Raw genomic sequence first — 20,294 nt, forward strand, 5'->3', positions numbered from 1 at the left:
CCAATGAAAGTCCTCCATCAAGCGCTGTTGCAGCATGTTCCAGAACCTTCATGATATTTGTCCTTTTGATCTACCAAGGCCAGAGAGGCACATCTCACAGTGGTTCTAGCTGTGTATCTCTGTGTACTTCAGCTTTTCCTTTGCAAAGATATTTTGGGATGCTTGAAAGTTTATGATTACATTACATTTTAAACAGATTGTTACTTTTGTTTTGGAACAACTGTATTTTTTCTTTTTTGTCAGTAGTAAAGATCAAACCTACACCTCAGGCATGCAAAGCAAACTCTGTTCCATTGAGCTACGGCCTCTTTTTTTTCATTTTTGTTTTTGCATTTAACTTATTTTAACATAAAATTAATTTTTATAGCTTAAAGTTACTTATTGACACATATACTAGGAATTCTTTCTGAATGCTGGCAGCTATTGCAGAGTAATCAGCAAGCTGAATCACTTACAGCCTTTTTTAAATGACCACAGATCTCCTAATTAGTTAGAACATTGTTTTTGATGTTTTCCAGTTCTATTTGCTTAAATGCTATTTTGCACAGTGTTAGCATGACACACTGTCATTCCTTTGTTGAAAAACTATAAGACTATACTCTTTTGATCCTTCATTTTCTGTCTCTTAAGAGGAACTCTGTAGGTAGCACATGATAGATGCGGCATTTTGATTTTAAATAAACACTCGATACCTGTCATTCAAGTGTCGGTAGACATTATATATTTCTATTTATTCAGATAATGTACATAGTAAGTGCTTCCAGTTTATTTTGTCTTTTCTCGCACAATCCCCCCTTTATTTTCTTGACTTATTTTTTGAAGTGTTCCCATTTCTCTCATCTCCTTTGCCTGACACAAAACTGTGATATGTATTTGTATTCTTAAAGTGATTATCCCGCAGTTGGTGATGACCAGCCATAATGGATCCACAGTTGGTGATGGCCAGCCATGATGGATCCACAATTGGTGATGACCAGCCATGATGGATCTACAATTGGTGATGGCCAGCCATGATGGATCCACAGTTGGTGTTGGCCAGCCATGATGGATTCCTTGCTACCTGTCCTAGCCTGTGCACCTGTGAAGGATCCTGGCTGTGCAATGTGTAGAGAGCAGAGGTTCATTCCCTCGCAGTTGAAACCTCGCATGTTGTTACCACACACAGTGGTGTGGTATCCTGCACTTGATTACAGATTCACCATTTCCAGGGAGCTTCTTGGAGCCTGGCAACTTCAGGATGTTGACACTGTCTGGCATCTAGTAGGTTTGTTGTTGTTGTTGTTGTTGTTTTTGTTTTGTTTTGTTTTTTCTGCCTCCTCACATGACAGAGGGCAAGAGATGGGATGAACACAGTAGTCCCATGTGGCGAGAGCACAGAAGAGAGTGCTCTCTCTCTCTGGACCCATCTTAGAGCAGCATTAATTTCTTCATCAGGGCCTCAACATCCCACACCGTCTCTACCATCCATCATTGTTCCCTTGGACACTTTGTTTCTGGTGCATCAGTTTCGGGGTAATAGTATCACCTTTAAAGTACCCCAGACCCCTTCAGCTCCAGCATCTTTGCATTTGCTGCATTTAATGATGGCGGTGCCCTTCTATTACATATTTTACCAACCATCCTGTTACTCAGAATGCTTATTCCCAGATGTGATGGTGACCTTTATGAGCTTGACTGTGATTACATAGCGTTCCCATGGGAGTTTTTCCCTCCCATCTTAAGTACCCCAAATCTCATTGTGCTTCTGAACAGCCTCACTTGGCTTTGAGTTTATATTTGCTCAAGGCTGTGTCGAATGCAGTTTTGGAAAACTTTTCATTCCTCATCCACTCTTTAACCCTTTCTCTGTTTATTTTTTATTTTTTTTTTTTTGGTTGTTGTTGTTCTTTGTTTTTATTACAGTTTCATTATGCAGTCGACTGGATTCAGTCTTGCAGTCCTCCTGCCTCTGCTTCTCCAGTGTTTGCCATTACAGGTGTGCACCACCAAACCAACCCAGTGTTGGTTTCTTTTAACATTTGGTGGGGGGAAGAGGCAAAACTAGTTCCTGTGCCTGTGTACATGTACCCCATGCATGTGTGGGTGCTAGCAGCCAAAGTCAGTTCTCCAAAAGAGCAGTAAGTACTCTTAACCACTGAGCCATCTTTCCAACTCTTTGTACAGATAAGAACTGATTCTCAGGCTTTCTATTCATGAATCTCCTTCCTTAAAAAAAAAATGAGAAAAAGAAATGAAAAGCATGATTGAAGCTTTTTGTTTTCCGTTCTTATCCATGTCCTGACACTGTCCAAACGGGCTTTAGGATAGAGAAGTAGCTGCAAAGTCAGAGTGCCACGGGCAAGGCAAGGAAGGGGGGTGGGAGGGCATGGTGAAGCAGCACTAGGGGGCAGTGCTGCAGCTTATCCCATCAATGGCCACAGTGGGAGCAAGGTTTGAGATGAGAAGCAGGGGAGGCTGGGATGCTGAAGAGCGCCCCACCCTGAGAGCCCACCTCTATTGAGTGACCCTTGTTCATCCCAAGTGTCCCTTTGATTGTTGAGTGACCCTTGTTCATCCTGAGTGTCCCTTTGATTGTTGAGCTCCACATCACGCTGCTTCCCCTGCAGTCCTTGAGTAATGGGAAGAAGAGCCTGCGCTCTAATGGGACTTCTGTGATCAGCAAAATGTCATGTCAATGGTGTAGCCTAGGATATTCCAGAGATAAGTGACCTAGTATCCACCGTGCCTTGTCTCCATGGAGACACAGCAGGAACAACTGAGCTCCTTTCTTTGGCTGCAGCTCTGTGGCTATGATCTTTCATTGTCTTAGTGGAAACAGAAGGAAAGTTGTGTACAGTACTTAAATGTCAGTGTGGATGTGCTGTCTGACTCATGCTTCCCCCTCCTGATTTTCCACCGTAATTCCTGAGATGTATTACCAAAGGAGAACATTTGGTCCCAACGTGTAATGAGAATCACTCTCAAGTTGTCAAATTTCTTGATACACAGTGGAGAGCAGTGGAATCAGGGGCTAGGGAAGAAAGAAGTGGGGAGTTGTTCAGTGGATGCAGGGTTTCTGTGTGGGAAGATGAGCGATTCTGGTGATTATGGCATGGGGTTGATTGTACAGCAGTGTTGGGTGCTTCATACCACTGAAACGTGCACTTTAACATAGAAAGTCTTGTTATGTGCATTTTACCACAAAATAAATACATGTAAAATTGAAGTGACATAACACGGCAGATAAAATCATTGTGAAGAATTGGATCAGTCACCTCAAGATCCCATGATCTCTGTTGGGAATAAGCCATGGAACATAAACTTGTCTCTCTGTGACTCCAGGGGAAAGCTTTCATCAAGTTCAAGCTGTACATGATCTTCACAGCAAGATATGTGTGCACACTTCCAAAACATATGCATAACCAAACCACACACTTGATTTCCACCTTTGGAATTCAAGGTTTCCCAATTAGGACTCTAAGCTGCCCTGTTTCTCAGTCATGGTTTTAGCAAGAATTGTAAGCTCAAAGAATGAATGATGACCACATTGTTTATAATCCATCAAATATATATAATCCTTACCTGTCTGTGGAGAGGATGGGAAGAAAGAGCTTTGAAATCCAGTAAAAATTTAATTCCTGGATCCACCTTTACTCTAGAGCTCGGCGGCTAGCTTATGACTTAGTTGATCCTCATTCTTGATGATACCATATTCACAAATTTGCCTCCTCACCAACATTTCTTTGCAATCCCCAAATCAACATGCATAGTGTTTTCATGGCCATTAACAGATATGCATAGAGAGACAAAAGCTAAAGTGGTACTTGGCTTTCATACTTGAGATCATACCAAATGATCTTAGTACATTCAAATCTACTTAGTACTGCATATTCACATCTGGTGCTTTTTTTCTGTCATTCAAAGTGGTGGGGAAAACTGTGATATACCTAATTTTCCCAAGGGCGAGAAGGCTGCTGTTTGTTTTATGGAGAAAACATATATGTTAGAAACTCTAATCAGGTATGCCTTGAGTTCACTGGGTTAGTGAATCCATAATACACATTTTTAAAGTGTCCTTAAACAAAAGTCCCCATGAACCAAGGTCATGGGCCAGTCAACTGATGGCATGTCAGCAGAAGGCTGTGGGATCCTGGCTTCTCTTCCCTACTCATCCATTCAGGGTTTACTACAGTGTTTTAGAGCTGAGCTTCTGTGAATGAAAAGAATTCACTGCACTTTGCCAAAAATACCCTCTTTGGGTGCATGAATGTTTAATGATTGCTCCCGCATTTTCCATGGAGAGGGAAGGAAGGCATTTATTACAGCCCCATTAAAACCGGACATGCACGTGTGATGTAATATAGCTAGTGAAAGGTGAGCAGGAGCCACGCACATCACATACAGGTAGAAGCCTTTTGAGAAGGCGGGAGGAGTCCATCTCAAACCTCCCTCTTCTCTACCGCCAGCACCTGGTAGGCACGTGTCACTATAGCTCTGCCCTCACCTAGCCTTTGGCCTGCCTGCATGTGAGAGATGCCTTATGGATGAAGGATAAAACGGGGGTGTGTATAGTGTTTTAACACCCAGAGTATAGGAAGACCCTCTTCGGGCCCCCCAAAAAAAGACAGCTGAAGGGAAAGTGGGGAAAGAATTGAACTAAACACTTGTCCAGAGAAGACAGACAGACTTTATGTAACTGAAATGATGCTCGATCCATCATTGGTCACTAGGGTGACACAAGTCCAAACCTCAGAGTGGTCCCACTTTGTGCAGCTCTGAAATAGCCATCAGTTTTTGCAAGTGGGATATGTTTAGTGTTAGCAAAGCTGGGGAGGAATTAGAAACTCTGCGAGAAGGGAAGGTGGCGTAGCCACTGTGGCACTGTCCCTTAGAAAGCTTACGAGATGCACCATGTGACCTAGCAAGTCCACCTCAAGACACATCGTTCAAAAAGCTGGACACAGACATCCAGGAGATACACAACCAAACGCACAGAAGCATCCTATAGAGCGATCAAGAGTAAAGACAGCTAAAAACAACCCAGGTTCCCTCAGCCGGGGAATATGTGGCAAAATGCATGTTTGTGTATTTATGTACCTAAAATTCTTACATAGACCATGAATATGACTGCTGGCCCAGCAACGATTTTTGCAGTCTTGAGAACAGCTGTCATGTCACCATGAGTGCAGAAAAGGAAGGAAGAACTGGTGTCCTGATCCCTTTCACAAGGTACTGACCCAAACCACCCCCCTCAGGCCCTCACTCACAGCCCAGCCTGCCACTTTCAGTGACGGTACCAGCTGATTTGACATTTTGCGGCCTTGTAGTTCCCAGTGTCTTTTCATTCTCTGCTATTCTTTAGCCATCACGTTCACTTACTGTGCTTTTAGAGGGGGCCCTGGAATTCAGAGACTCGCATAGTGTGGCCTTGAAGCTGAAAGCTTGGCCTCTGTCATAATCAAGACTCAGCATAAAACATCAGTGCAGATCCTTTCTCCCACACACTAGGCAAGCATCAACTTCGACTATTCTTCAGTAGCCGTCCCCAAAGTGGAGGCTATTTTTCCCTTCCAGGGAGAGCCACTGACCACCTCTAACACAGACTGATAACCATGTGCACCTAAGCAAGGCTTGGGGAGTTGTTCTTATTCATGAAGACGTACACTGTTCCACTTACTTCCTCTTTGACTTTAGGCGACCAATCATCTGGCAGTACCAGTAACTTTCAGCGTTCTCCTCTGTATTCTGTCTGAAAGGAAACAGGAGAGGGGAAAAGAAAAAGACACAGAGAGGAAGGGACACTTCTGGGGAGACGGGGCGTAGGTCCTGTGAAACAGACTGAGACCGAAGATGCACGCATGGTCTAAGGTCCACAGGGGGCTCTGTGCATGAACTGTCCGACCGTGTGATCTGTGGAGACTACAGCGTTCAGAAGCTGACAAGCCACTTGTCATCATAGCCCTTGCAGGACCCTTAGCAGTTCTCAGACCCCTCATTCTCACCCACTGTGTGTGTTTTTCCAGAAGTTTGCCAGAGAAGCTCTCCATAGATGTTTCTTTAAACTTTTCTTTGAAACTTTTCATACAACATGTTTTTTAGTCATATTTTTCCTCTCCTATGATTCGTCCCAGATCTTCTCCACCTCCCTCCCCACCCAATTTGATGTTTATTCCTAGCCCCTTCCTCTCCAAAAGACTCGTGGGAGAAACAAACAAAAGCAAGAATCAAAACGCTATAACAGATAAAATCGATACAACAAAAAATAATAAAACAATTCCACAAAGAAGTTTCTAGTGATGAAGTCCTAAAATACTGCCTTGCAAGTGTCGAGTGATTAAATTTTAGGACTTGTGCAAATATTGTATAAATCTGTTAAATATAGTCATGAGAAAAATTTAGTCTTGCCAGGCAGTGGTGGTGCATGCCTTTAATCCCAGCACTCAGGAGGCAGAGGCAGGCGAATCTCTGTGAGTTCAAGGCCAGCCTTGTCTACAGAGTGAGTTCCAGGACAGGTTCCAAAGATATACAGAGAAACTCTGTCTTGGAAAACAGTATTTTATTTAAATTGGGATGAAGAATCTCCCAGTAAATGTAGCTTATCTGGAAGTAGTTAAACTGCCCTTCTGGTTCTTTAACCTCTCCTATTCTTGTCTTCTCAGTAGTGGGATTTGAACAGTCCCTCTGCCATTCTCTTCCTTCTATTTTGTATTTTCATGGCAGGGTTTTACTGAGTTATCAGAATTGGCCTTAAACTCACTCTTTAGTCCAGGCAAACCTTGAACTTGATGTCTTCCAGCCTCAGCCTCTGAAATATTTGGGGCCATGGGGCTATTTCACCAGACTTGGTCATGGACCTTTCCATTAGGATAATAAATGACTGACAGATAATGCTTAGTGAGCCGGAAAGTATTTGCTAACTAAACATTTCATCTCATACTGTACATTTTAAAATAGCAAGAGTAGAAATGAGAAGGAGTCTGTAAGAGCTAACAAAAACAAAGCAACTTGAGGGGTCAGTCTCTATTCAGATGGTGTCACTAAAAGACAGGGGAGGCGAGAAGCTCCAACACCTCCTGCAGCTGTCTGAGCAGACCTGAGTCTCTGGAAGACCAGATGACTGGTAGTGGAATCCCAGCAAACTGTAGACCCTCTAGTTTGGTATCAAAGCCCAGGGCACTGCCTGCTTTCTGCCCTTTGTCTGCAGACACACTGCCTGGACATACTGTCCCCTTTCTCACCCCCATACACCCTCACATGACGTGGGTTTCTTGCCACTCAGACTCACTGGACAGTAACTCGATATGACCTTAGCTGATTGGGTAATATATCCATATGTGCCAGTGAACAGACACATTGAAGCAGATCTGTACCTCCGTGCAGTCTGCTTCCCAGGGAAACATGTTATGACTCCCCCCGACCCCCGCCGCCCCATTCCCCACCGAGCCACCAATGAAAAGGAGAGAAACCACAGAGCAACTTGTGTGATTGGAGTCATAGTACCTGTTAAGGAGTAATCCAATTATTTTCCTAAATTTCTTCAAATACTGTGGCTCAGCAGTTAAGAATGCTTACTACTCCTGCAGAAGACCCATGTTCAGTTCCCAGCACTGAAGCACAATTAATAAAAACTCAGAGGAACTGGGGTTCAACCTGAAGACCTGAAAAGCAAAGCAGCCAGTCACTGGCTCTCACCTCGACCTCAGTCCGAAATGGCGATCCTGCCTCCAGGAATCTCAGAATGAGACTGTGTCTGAGAGTTGTCTCCTTCTGTTTTATAATCCTTTCTAGGGCTGGGATTAAAGGCATGCATTGCCCGGTTTCTATGGCAAACTAGTGTGGCTACTGGGATTAAAGGTGTGTGTTACCATTGCCTGATCTGTAAGGCTGACCAGTGGGACTGTTTTCCTCTCAGATCTTCAGGCAGTCTTTATTTATTAAAATACAGTTGAGATGCCACGGCACAGCACCCATGTCAAGCAGCTCACAACTGCCTGTAACTGGTGCTCCAGGGAATCTGACCTCCTCTTCTGACCTCTGCATGTACCTACACACACACCGTGTGCAGAAACTGATCCATGTACACCTAACTGGAAAAATAAGTCTTTAAATTTTTTCCTTGGAATGCTAACTTAGGGTCTGGAGAGAGAACTCAGAGGCAAGAACACTGTTTTCTCTTCTATTCCACTTAGGTTCTATTCCCTAAACCCACATCATGGTTCATAATTATCTATACCTTTAGTTCCGGGGCATCCTATACCTTCTGGCCTCTGTGGACACTGGGTGCAACTTGGTGTATAGACATTCATGTAGGCAAAGCATTCATGCACACGTAAAATGAAAATAAATTAAAGCTAACAAAAATTTCTGTCTTCAAATAGAAACATTTTTGTCTCATTCTCTTGAAGCAGGATGTTGGCAATTATCCTAAACATCCTTAATCTAGGATCCACCACTTGAGCCATTAATCTTTGGAGAAAACACACCTGCTTGGGAAGCTTGCTGTCCTCCTCCAGGTCCTCTTGAGACCTCGTCATTGTGTTCTCTCACTACACGTGTCTATCTGGAGCCGTTGATCAGATAGCAAGACAAAATGAGGTTTGAACACAGAATGCATTTACTCGGCAATATAAGGCAGCCACACTTTCCTCCAGGGTTTTAAACAGAGTCTTAGATGCTGGAGAAGAAACAATGGACAAGGAGTCAGCTGCACAGTCAACCGTAAATTTCTTTAAAGCCACACAGGCCAAGAGTTTATTCATTCTGTGAGGTTTTGTTTTGGGGGGGGTTGTTGGGTTTTTTTTGTTTTGTTTTTGTTTTTGTTTTTTGTTTTGCTGCTGTTGGAATATGCGTGTGTGTGCACCTGTACATATGAATAAACATGTTGTACCTGTATGCAGTCCAGAGATCAAACTTTAGATGGCTTCCTCTAATCATCTGTTTTTTTTGAGACAGCCTCTCTTCATTGAACTGGAGCTAACCAATTGGCTAGACTGGGTAGCCAGTGAGTGGTGTGGATGCACCTGCCCCTGCCTCCCAGTGCTGAGAGTATAGGAATGTATAGCCATGCCCAGGTTTGTACATGAGTACTGGAGACCCAACCTCAAGATCTTATACATGTGCAGCAAGCAATTTGCCATTTACCTACGGAGTCTTCTCCTAAGCCCCAGTGTTGATCTTTTTCTTAGATTTATTCTTTATTTTATGTGTGGGTGTTTTGTCTGCATACTTGTCTGTACATCACTTGTATGCACTACCCACAGAGACCAGAAGAGGGCACTGGATCTCCTGGAACTGGATTTGTAAGTGTTTGTGAGATGCCAGAGGGTTCTGAGAGCTGAAGCTGGGTCCTCTGCAAGATCAGCAAATGCTCTTAACCACCAAGGCATCTCTCCAGCCCCCAGAATTAATGTTCCGATGGAAGCAGTCTTTGCGGCAGGTGTGACCTCAACATCGTAGGAAATTTAGCAGCATCCTTGGTCTCTACCCACTGAATGCCCCCAGTACCCCTCCCCTAGCTGTGGCAGTTTAAAAGTGTCTGTCGACATTGTGAGATATCCTGGGGTCACTGGTATCCCAGCACAGAACCAGTGGGCTAGACACTAGAAAAGTGTGGTGCTGGCTAATGAGGATGGTGACAGTAAATCCCTCTTAGCATGTCCCCTGAGTGTCTCTGTCATTTTTAGAGTTTTGGAAGTTGCTTACTTTTTGTTTAATTAGGTAATGTTATATCCTTCTGGAGTCTTTGATGGAGTTGAAGAATGGATAGTTATAGTTTTCCTTAGTTATGATAAAAGATAAAGTAGATATAAATATTCTAACTGTAATTCTTGTTTGGTAACTGTTTTGTTATATGTAATTTTACTATGTTAAAGTTAAAGCCTTTCTTTTTTGTTTAAACAGAAAAAGGGGAAATGATGGAGGAGAGTCATCTGTCTATGTGTTACTTTCATTGGTTAATAAAGAAACTGCCTTGGTCCTTCAATAGGACAGAAAATTAGGTAGGCGGAGTAGACAGAACAGAATTGTGGGAAAAAGAAAACAGAATCAGGCAGACACCTCAGGCAGATGCCATAGCTCTCCTCTCCAAGATGGATACAGGTTAAGATCTTTCCTGGTAAGACACCACCTTGTGGTGCTACACAGATTGCTAAATATGGGTTAAAACAAGATGTGAGAATTAGCCAGTAAGAGGCTGAAACTAATGGGCCAGGCAGTGTTTAAATGAATATAGTTTCCGTGTAATTATTTCGGGTGTAAAGCTAGCCGGGTGGCGGGACGCAGCCCCGCCATTCCATCTACACCTGAGCAAAGAGTAGAAGTAAGGCTGTATCCTATGGAGAGGAAAGGCCCTGAGGCAGAAGTGAAAATGGCATCCTGAAGGGAAGTCGTGGGCCTGAGGAGTCCAGTAGGGGAGTGAGAGAAAGGTTACAGAGCTAAGGGGCACTGTGGTCTCAGATCTACAGAGAGAGGGGTTCTGAGAAGCGCGGGTACCTGCCCAGTGTTTATACAGACAACGTGGTTCTTCCACTGAATAGGAATTGAGGACAGAGGCTCAAAGGTCAGAGCAGAGTCCAAAAGCAGCTGTAGCCACTGCCAAGAGGAGCCAAGCTGGTCTGGGAGGGGCAGCAGGTCAGGAGGGAGGAAATGCCCTGAACACATGTTCTCTGTCTTCAGAACCTATGTGTCAGGATCTGTTGCTGAACTGTAACGCTAGCACAGGCAATCAATGAGATCTCTCGTTGCAAATATCTCAAATGAGCTTTTACTTCTAAATTTGACTCCAGTCCTGCAGGAATCTGAGCATGATGGAGATGTTTGGGGATTGCACCGCTGTTTCCCCGCTTGTGTTCTGAGCAAGCCAATTAAAGTTATAATGTGCATCTCCAGGGGAGAAGAGACAAGCAGAGGTGGCGGGTTTCTCCTCAGACACCACTTTACAACACTTTCTCCTACTGCGTGGTGGATGAAGTTTTGGCAAATTGGAGCAAAATAAGCTGTTGGGCCCCCAGAAGCAGTTGCCCCCGTAGCTATAGTAGAACCCAATTGTCCTCTAAGTCCCTGTCAGAGAACTGATGTACACTTCCCATGAATCCTGGTACATCTCCCCAACTCTGTCCTCATCTTCCCCATCTCTGTCCAACCTGCCTATCATAGGGCTCTTGGGGGTTACAGATCTCATCTCCCCAGGTCACGGGGGAGCCAAGACTCTGTGCTCTGTTCTCAGAGAATGGGAGGCAAGAGCCCTGTGCTGTGGTAGGTCCCAGGTGAGGATGAGCTTTCTCCAACCTTTCAGAGTGCTGGCTCACATCGGCTCTTCAGGGATTACAATTTAGAACTTTCTGTCTGTGTCTGGCAGAGCCATTCTCGCTTTCTTCCTAAGCCTGACCATCTCCCTGTAGAGTGTAAATTATTTGATCAGACTTACAGGCTCCTTTTTCTAACTCAGAGGGATGAAAAGGGACATGATGGTCAGTAAAGGTGTCAGATGATTCTGAAGTATGCTGGCGTTGGGAAAATACCGCTGTCTCAGGAAGGTTTTATATATTAATAGGCACCATAAATAAAGAAGACATTTTTCTCATTGGCAAAAGAAATTCAGACAGGCAATGCAAGGGTCAGTGTTGTCAATTTATTATTTCTATTATCATTATCATCATCAGTTATGTTTTGTTTTGTTTTTTGTTTTTGAGACAGTGCCCTTCTATGTAATCCTGGCTGTTCTGAAGCTCGCAATGTAGACAGGCTGGCCTTGAACTCACAGAGATCTGTTTGCCTCTGCCTCCTGAGTGCTGGGATGAAAGACACGTACCACCTTGCCAGACTAGTATTGTTATTCTCAAGGCATGATTTTTAAAGATGCTGGCTCCTAACTTTCTTTACTATTCTTAGGCCACAAGTTCCATTCCTAATTTTAGTTCATTGTACAATTTGGCCACTGGAACTCCGGCCATTCTGTTTATCATTCATGCAGAATACAAGATAAAAGAGGCAAGTGACATCCTGGGAAGAGCTCAGAGAAGCCATGCCCATGCGTGCTAGAGTACAGTCAAATGGGCATGTGTACTTGCTAGGAGAGGAGTGCACAGAAATACTGTTCTTAGGCAGGGGCATTGATATGCCCAGTAAAATAGTTGAAGAAAGGGCAAAGGGATAAGTGTGACCGCTCTGACTGCCGCCGCATCCTGGCGTCATCAACCTGTGGTGGTGTGGTGGATGCTTAGTGTGGGGAACGTTTGTACCCACCGCAGCTCACTTTGAATTTATTGGAAAGTCCTGAGTTGCTCTGTTATGAAGAACACCAAAAGAAAACATATTCTTCATCTCTATAGACAACTATACAAACATAATGAGAATGTGCTACGCGAAGGACTTTTGATCCTCTTTTCCATCCATCTGCAAATCTCTTTTGAATCCCCAAAGAGCAGAATCAGGGGATGAAGAAGCAAAGTTCACAAGCAATGCTCTGTGTGTGTGTGTGTGTGTGTGTGTGCAGGTCTGCATGCACCTGTGTGCGTGTCCTTGAAGATGCAAGAGGTCAACCTTGACTGCCTTTTTTCACGTTCTATCTACTTTGTTTTTTAATACAAGGTTTCCTAGTTTTAGCTGGGATTTGCCGGTTTGGCAGACTGGCTGGTCAGTGAGCCCCAGGGCTCATCCTTCCTCTGACTCCCCCATCCTAGGATTACCAGCATTCACTGCAATACCAGCTCTTCTGTGAGTTCTGGGGTCAGATGCAGGCCCTCGTACTTGAGTCATCACAAGCTCTTGCCCCGTCAAGCTGTCTTGCCAGCCCGGACCTTTCTTTGGAATGACGTGCTCTGGTGGGCACAAAACTCCTATCCCTTGGTGCTGGAAGAGCTCCTAGAAAACCACACATCCAAGCACTTCAGCCCCAAGAACCTCTCAGTAAATAAAGAGGCCGTGGATCCCTTTCTTCCAATAGACGGCGAAGCACAAATGCACGTGCCTTGCTTTTGTTGGGTTCCTGCTGTAAGCGATCTGAATATGAAAGTGTTCTCACCTTACATCATGAGTGCTCTGCCCTTAGAGTTCTCACCATGGCCTTCAAGTCTACCTGTCGTACTCCCAGCGGGAGGAGGAGACTCCTGAAAAGCTAGATGGGGTTAAACAAATTCTTCCTTCTTTAGAAGTTTCTGGATTTCCCGGAGGAAATCGGAAGTCTCTGGTGGTTGTTGAGAGCAAGCAGTGGGGTAGCTGTAAGACAGTCAGAGCGTGGACAGTGGGCCAACAGGATGCTCTGAGCAGTTACAACTGCACATTGCAGGGCCCCACGCCTGCCAAATTAGAAATCAGGGTCTTCCCAAGCCTTCCCAGTGATTCCAGCGCAAGCTCCAGGCTCTGACCTGCTGCCCAAAACCAAATGTTTCACGGCAGCCATGGAGACTGCAGCCATGCTGCTTCTGATGCAGCTGCTCCTGTCAGCAGCACTCTTCGAACAGTGCATGCTTTTCTCCCAAATGCAGTCATTGACTCCAGCTTCCATCTCCACTCAGGCAGAAATGCTGTCAGATCTGCAGTTCCATCAGACAAGCCCCGCCTTCACAACTGGGCGAGGCCTTGCTTTGTAGAATGAGTTTACACATCGGGTACAGTTCATACCAACCCATCCAACACCGACAGAAGCTGTTGCCAAGTTACCTAGACCGGGAGTGACATCTTAAATACAAGTTTCCGGCTGCTTAATTTTCTAAGCCAGTTTGCAATGTTCCCATTGCTTTTGTGCAGGGATAGTGAACCCAGTATGACTTCACCCAGAGCAGAATCGCAGGGCACTCTTACCTGGGAACACCTAAGTAGAGCAAAACTTCTAGCACATTCAGCAGGCTTACTTTTAAAGAACAACAGAATTAACGCCACTATAGGCATGCCAATTGATTAACAGCTTGGTAACAATCATTATTGATAAAAATCTATTAGGTTTGTTTATTTACTTATAAAATGAACAAGTGAACATGTTTGGGCTAAATTAAACAATGTGTGGGTTTTCAAGAGGTAATGCCAAGTTGAATTTTTGTAGCGTTGAAAAGTGGATGCCATAGTTTCTCATTTCCATTGGTTTGGTTGGTGTTTGTTTGGGAGCTTTCCTGGGATTTTGTGGCAGGGGACACTAGGAGACAAGTCATGAAGGCTCCATTGACTAGGGACTCACAAGAACTGTCCCTTCCCCTAATTGATAGCCAGCTTTGCCCCTGTCCCCATTAGAACCTCTGGCAGCCAATATCAAGAGATAGAGAAGCCAATATGACAGGCCCTCATCAGGCCTTGGAGAGGATTAAAGTCAATGAAGGACTAATTCATCTTCCTCCTCAGAGCACACTGGGTCACCTACTTCAAGGTAGGTGGTGACTTGGTTATACGACTTGGTTATTGCTTATTATGTTGGTGATGGTAGTTGACGTGAGTTGATGTTTTGAGAACAGTCACCTTGCTAAGTAAAGTATTAAGTTCTCCGTCAATTGTTGGTGACCCTGGATGAAAGTATTTTAATAGATTCTACACATGAGGACTTATAGAGGTTGCTGGTAGAAAGGATGGATTTTGGTGGTGGTCTCGGGGTGTGAATTTTAGCAGGTGGTGTTGTTTGTCCAAAAAAGAAAGAGCTGTGTTACCGGAAAGACACACAGACTCTGTTGACTTGAGAATGCTGTCTTTGGGATGGCCCTCAGCTCTCTGTTATGGTTTGCATCTGAAATGTCCCTGCAAGGCCATATGCATGTGGCACTAATGCCAAGTGGTAGAATCCTGAGAAGGTGGAGCCTAGTAGAAGGAAGTGATGTTAGTGTGGGCGTACCCGGAAAGAGGATATTGGAGCCCAGCCCCTTCCCTCTGTTTCACTTCCTGGCAACTGTTACGTGAATAGTTTGCTGTACCACACACCTTTGCCACATTCTTAGCCTTGCCACAGCCCGGAGCGACAGGACCAAGAAACCATGAACTGAATGCCTGGAACCATCAGCTAACTCTGTCCTCTTTTCACATTATTGGTCTCAGATGCTTTTGTCTCAACCACAGGAAGCTAATGTACCACCAAGGCAAGTGTTTGTCCCTAAATGTCTCCTGAGTTCTCGGTCACTGCTGGCCCTACCTTCACCCAGTTCTGTAGTGAACCCTGGAGTTTTTTGTCCTCCAGTCTTCAGCTTTGTGGAGCTCCTTGAATTCCATCTGCCAGTGTAGACCCAGCTCAAGATGGGTATGGGCACCCAGGACCCTTCTCTGAGGGAAATTATAACTGAGAAAAACTAGTCAGTCTGGGACAGGCGTTTGAACTGAAGCAATGCTGGAGGGAACCTTCAGGAACCTTCAGCTCTAAGGAGGCGCTATAGGGAGAAAAGAATAGAGCAGAGGCAGGAGGATTCTGTGGTGAGAGAGATGAGAATCTGATGAGAAATCATCATGCTTTTATAAGAATCTGACATTTTTAGCCTTAGAGATCAAATTCATTTTAATAGTATTACATTCATACCTACATTGTAATGTGCTACATTACAACCCATTTTTCTCTTGCTTAGGCTAAGAGAGGTGGCTCCCAGATTTGGTCTCCCTCTCTACACCACCAGTGTTGCTACAGTTCCTAACAAGAGAAAAAGACCATTGTATTAGTCAGGGTTCTCAAAGTGAACAGAACTGAGAGAATGAATAGTGTGTGTGTGTGTGTGTGTGTGTGTGTGTGTGTGTGTGTGTGTGTGTAGAGGGGGATTTATTAGAATTATAGACTGTGGTCCAAATAGCCCAACCATGGCTGCTCATGATAGAAAGACCAAGAATCTAGTAGTTGATCAGCCCAGGAGACTGGATGTCTCAGCAGTCCCAGTCTGGAGCCCTAGGGCATTCTTAGAGAGCTGCTGGTTTTCAGTCCCCATTAGAACCCCAAAGAAGTAGGTTCTAATGGCAGCCCAGCAAAGGAAAGCCTCAGCAACAGAGTGGGTGGGCTTGTCAGTGAGAGTGAGGGCAAGCGGGGCAAAAAAGCTTCCTTCTTCTGTGTCCCTTAAGGAGGGGGGGGGTGCCATCAGAAAGTGTGATCTAGATTTAGGATAGGTCTTCCCACCCCCAAATGATCCAGTCAGAAGATCTCTCATAGGCCTACCCTGCTGCTTGGCTTTTAGTTGATTCCAAATGTAGTCAAGTTGACAACCAAGATCAGCCATCATGGCTGTGAAACATCTCGAGTGTTCCATCTTGATTAGGTCAGGCTGGGTGGTTCGTCATCGAGAGTGCCAGGCCTTCATCTCATGTGAATGATTTCTGCTTGCTTCACAATTACGAAAATGTTGAGAATGGCTAGAGAGAAGCTGCCCTTTCCTCTTCGTTTTCGCATCCCCCTCTTTTCCTTCTATGATTGTTGAGACAGGGTTTTACTATATAGCCGAGGCTAGCCTCAGGCTCACAATCATCCTGCCTCTGCCTCACAAGTTCTCGCAAGTGCTCGGATCACAAGGATTACGTCTGAGACCTTCTTCAAGCAGTGTTGTGACATGGGGGCAAAGCTCAAGTGCCAACCTACAGAGACTAGGTCCTTTGCTTTATACCTGGCCGCTGTCCAGTGAGACATACAGTACAAGGACTCTCAGAAGGCATTCCCAGAACAGTGTGCTAGTCAGATGGCCAGAGAGCCAGCTACTCATCTCAAGCTGATCTGTGATATGAGGGGCCACTTCTCAGTAGTGCTAGCCTTCTGTGACCTCCCTACAAAACTCATAGCCATTCCTTCTACCCAGCACATGGCCCCCTGTCAGACACCTCTAAGGAAGGATTACACCAACCCAGACTTTCTCCCAAAAGCCAGCTAGTTTGAAGTCTGTGGTTGCCTTCAGAACTAGATTCAAAGGGTGATGGGCACATCATGGTGAATGGGTCCCATTATTTTAAAACTAAGGATGGCTTTCACATTTCTCAAAGCCTCGTCACCTGCTTGTCCCTCTAATACTCATAACTTGGTTTCTAGAAGTCAAAGTAAGCAAGACTTACAGCTCTTCGCCCAGCGTTCCTGGAAGATTTGTTCATCCCCACTACTCCTAAGACACAGGATTTAGAGGGAGCATGTGGAGGACGATATGGAGTGTGAGATTATGATGTTATTAAAGGCCCAGGCTCCATCCCCAGCTCATTGAATAAGGTCTTGTCTCATGAGAGCTGCTTATACTGCTCTGTAGGAGATCTTGGAAGCATCTTCTCCGGTGTCTGAGCCTATGAGGATTTTTTTTTTGCCTCTTCTATAAAATACCATCCTGTCTGTCTGTCTAGTTGTGATTATTAGCATCCTCTCTGTCTATCTGCCTTTTGTGTATCTTTTTATATGTTCCTGTTTGTGTAGTATGCACACATATGTGCGTATGGAGACCAGAGGTGAACATGGGTATCCTTTTTTCAATCACAGCCCACCTTATATTTGAAGACAGGGTCTCTCACTGAACCTGGAACTTACTAATTGCTAGGCTAGCTGGCCAATGAGCTCCAGATATCTACCTGCCTCTCTACCTCTGCTCTGGGTCATAGACGCTTGCTACCCCACCAGCTTTTTACACTGATGCAGGGGCTCCAAACTCAGGTCTGCATGCATGCACGGTGGGTGCTTTACTGACTGGGCCATCCTCCAAGCCCTTCCTGTCAGTTTTTACTTCTGCTGCCTGGTTAGTCACTTCTTCTGTTTCTGTTGGTCTAAAGGTGTCTGTGTGCCACTTCTGTAGTAAGGACTGGGTCTCTGTCTCTGTCCATGAGCAGAGAAGTGCCTCAGAACCAAGGATCAGGGAGTCAGACTGTCTCCTAAGATGTCAGAAACTACACCCATAAAGTCTCACCAACATGACTGCCCGCTACCCTCAGGGGACACCTGTAAGCACTGATACACATTAGCTCACAGGAGCACACATACATGCACATAAATATATAAAAATAAATATTTCAATTAAAATATAATTACACCATTTTCTTCCTTCCTCTTTCTTCCCCCAACATACACACACACACACACACACACACACACACACACACACACACGAATATATATATTCTTTTAAATCTACAAAATACTAGAAACTTACTGCTTCTGGGAGAAAAAAAAACACTTAAACTGGGCCTATTATGTTCCTCCTCCTATACCCTAGAGGTCCACAGCCTCAGTAGAATGTCTTCCTTCTCTTCTTAGGCAAAATTGCATGTTGGGTACTTGATCGGTATTTAAAAACAAGCGAACCTCAGAAACTGCTGGGCTATACCAGTTATATAGAGCGATATTGCAGGATATGCAAAGGTCCTTGCACTGTTGCTGCTGTTGAGTTACTCGCTTTGCAGCCGGCGTTGAGTCTCTGCTCAGTGTATGTCAGTGCTGCCTGCACTGCACATGGCTCAAGACCTGGAGGGCTTTTGACGTAGGTGGAGGCTGAGACACCCAGGAACCTACAGAGTGCCAGGGAAAGGTTTGAGAACAGTATTTAGGCAGGCACCGACACATCCCTTGGCTAGAGAGGTGCCTCCCATGGGACAGCGGCACAGAAAATGGTAAAGCAACGCTGCGGGGGAATCGGCTGGGAAAGCCTTGCCCTCTGGCTTCACCTGTGCCTTTGCCGAATTCTCCTGTGACAGGGAATTCCTTTGGCTTTTCCTTTCCCCTGCCAGAGAAGGATAGCCCCCATGTGAGGGGCAATTCACTTGGCTCTGTCTTCTAGGGTGCTCTTCTGTGTATTCCTTAGAAAGGACAGCAGTTGACTGTCCCCAGAGGTGGTGGGAGCAATGGAAACAGCCAGTGTCCCACTGTGAGCCTTTCTCAGGGTGGTGAGGAGTGGTGATGTAGTCACAAGTGCTCCGTGTGTTCTGTCCCCAGGTGCACCAGTACTATAGCTGCCTTCCAGAAGAGAAAGTCCCCTATGTCAACAGTCCTGGAGAGAAACTGCGAATCAAGCAGCTATTGCACCAGCTGCCGCCCCATGACAATGAGGTAAGGTGTTTGGAGGGGGCTTCTGCTGGATTGATCCTTTTCCTAATCGTTGTGATAAGTAAGATTGTTGCCAAATAAATAAATAACCATCTGGCAATTGATATGAAATTTTAGCTTCTTTAATTAGAATGTAAAGAAACTGGCTGATAATTTGGGAGATCACTCCTCATCCCACCCCTCACCCCCCAAAGAAAACCAGTCTCACCCTGGACAGGGTTAGACTCCAAGCCTGGCATGACTGAGTAGTACAGAAAGCAGGGAGTGCGGTTTGAAAGCCCGGGCCAGTGTTTCTGACTGGAATGTGTCCTGCCAGTTGCTTGTGGGAGTTGGGAGGATGACTAAGGACCGCTTCAGGACTGGAAGAAACGCTGTGAGTCTCTCACTTTCAGGATTGTTTCCTAAGAAGTGAATGTACAGGTTCTCCGTGTCGAGGGCAGCCAAAGTTCCGGGTCTAGATTGGCAGCTCTCACCAGGACGTTTGTCAAGTCAGAGTCCACCTTGTTAGAGTCAGCCGTCCATATTTTGAAAGTAGTGTGAACGTGGACATTTCTTTTGTCTGGCTCCAGAAACAGCTCTGGAAGCAAGTGTTTATTTATTTGATTCTGAGTTTGAGGTTTTGAGAGCGGCTTTCACTTTATCCAGGATAATTTGGAACTCTTTCTCTCGCTCCTCCTCTTCCCGAGTGCTGGGCTACAGAGGCCCTCCCGTGCCTGGCCATCGTTACTTATTATTGAAATCACATTGATCCTAAAGAAGAAATCTGCAAGGAAGCTTCTAAAAGATCATGTGGGAGGAGATTAGGTTTCTAAGCTGGAAATTAATTTGTAGGTATCTGGTTTCAAAAATCAAGAATCCTAAAGATTTTTACTATTTAGCTCTCTATTTAAAACAAAAGCATACTTTTTAAATTGAAAGGAAAGAATTACCCCTGCAGAGAGCTGGATGCTAGTTCCTACCAACTTATCCCATACATGGGCTGAGTCTCAGGTGACATATTTACATTAAAGGGAATAATTTTTTAACATTTTTATGAGGGGTGTGTGTGTGTAACACTCACATACCACATCATGTATGTGAAGGTCAGAGAACAACTTATGGGAATTGGTTTTCTCCTTCCACCATATGGGTTTTGAGGATCAAACTCAAGTTGAGAATATCATATTTTGCAGCAAGCATCTCTGCCTCCTGAGCAATGTCTTGCTGGCCCGGAAGGAGGCAATTGGAGCTGCTAATGCTGAGGAACTGAGAGTGTAGAATTAGTCCAGCCCTTGTCTAGCATGTGCAAAGCCCTGGGTTTAATCCTCAGCACTGCAAAACTAAACACATGAATCTGAATAAGTGAGACAGCGTCTCAAAACCTGAA

The 20,294-nt window shown here is 44.9% G+C and overlaps 1 protein-coding gene across 2 annotated transcripts in view; it reads left to right on the top strand.

Annotated features, from left to right (window-relative positions):
- Positions 1 to 20,294, top strand: part of Prickle2 (prickle planar cell polarity protein 2) — a 160,466-nt gene that overhangs the window by 90,260 nt on the left and 49,912 nt on the right. For both annotated transcript variants that reach the window (XM_038320413.1, XM_038320412.1), the window contains exon 3: positions 18,818 to 18,931. In XM_038320413.1, the coding sequence (XP_038176341.1) occupies positions 18,818 to 18,931 (114 nt within the window). The remainder of the gene's footprint in view (positions 1 to 18,817; positions 18,932 to 20,294) is intronic.

Source organism: Arvicola amphibius, chromosome 2 (assembly GCF_903992535.2).
Source record: "Arvicola amphibius chromosome 2, mArvAmp1.2, whole genome shotgun sequence".
In the NCBI taxonomy this organism is placed as follows: domain Eukaryota; kingdom Metazoa; phylum Chordata; class Mammalia; order Rodentia; family Cricetidae; genus Arvicola; species Arvicola amphibius.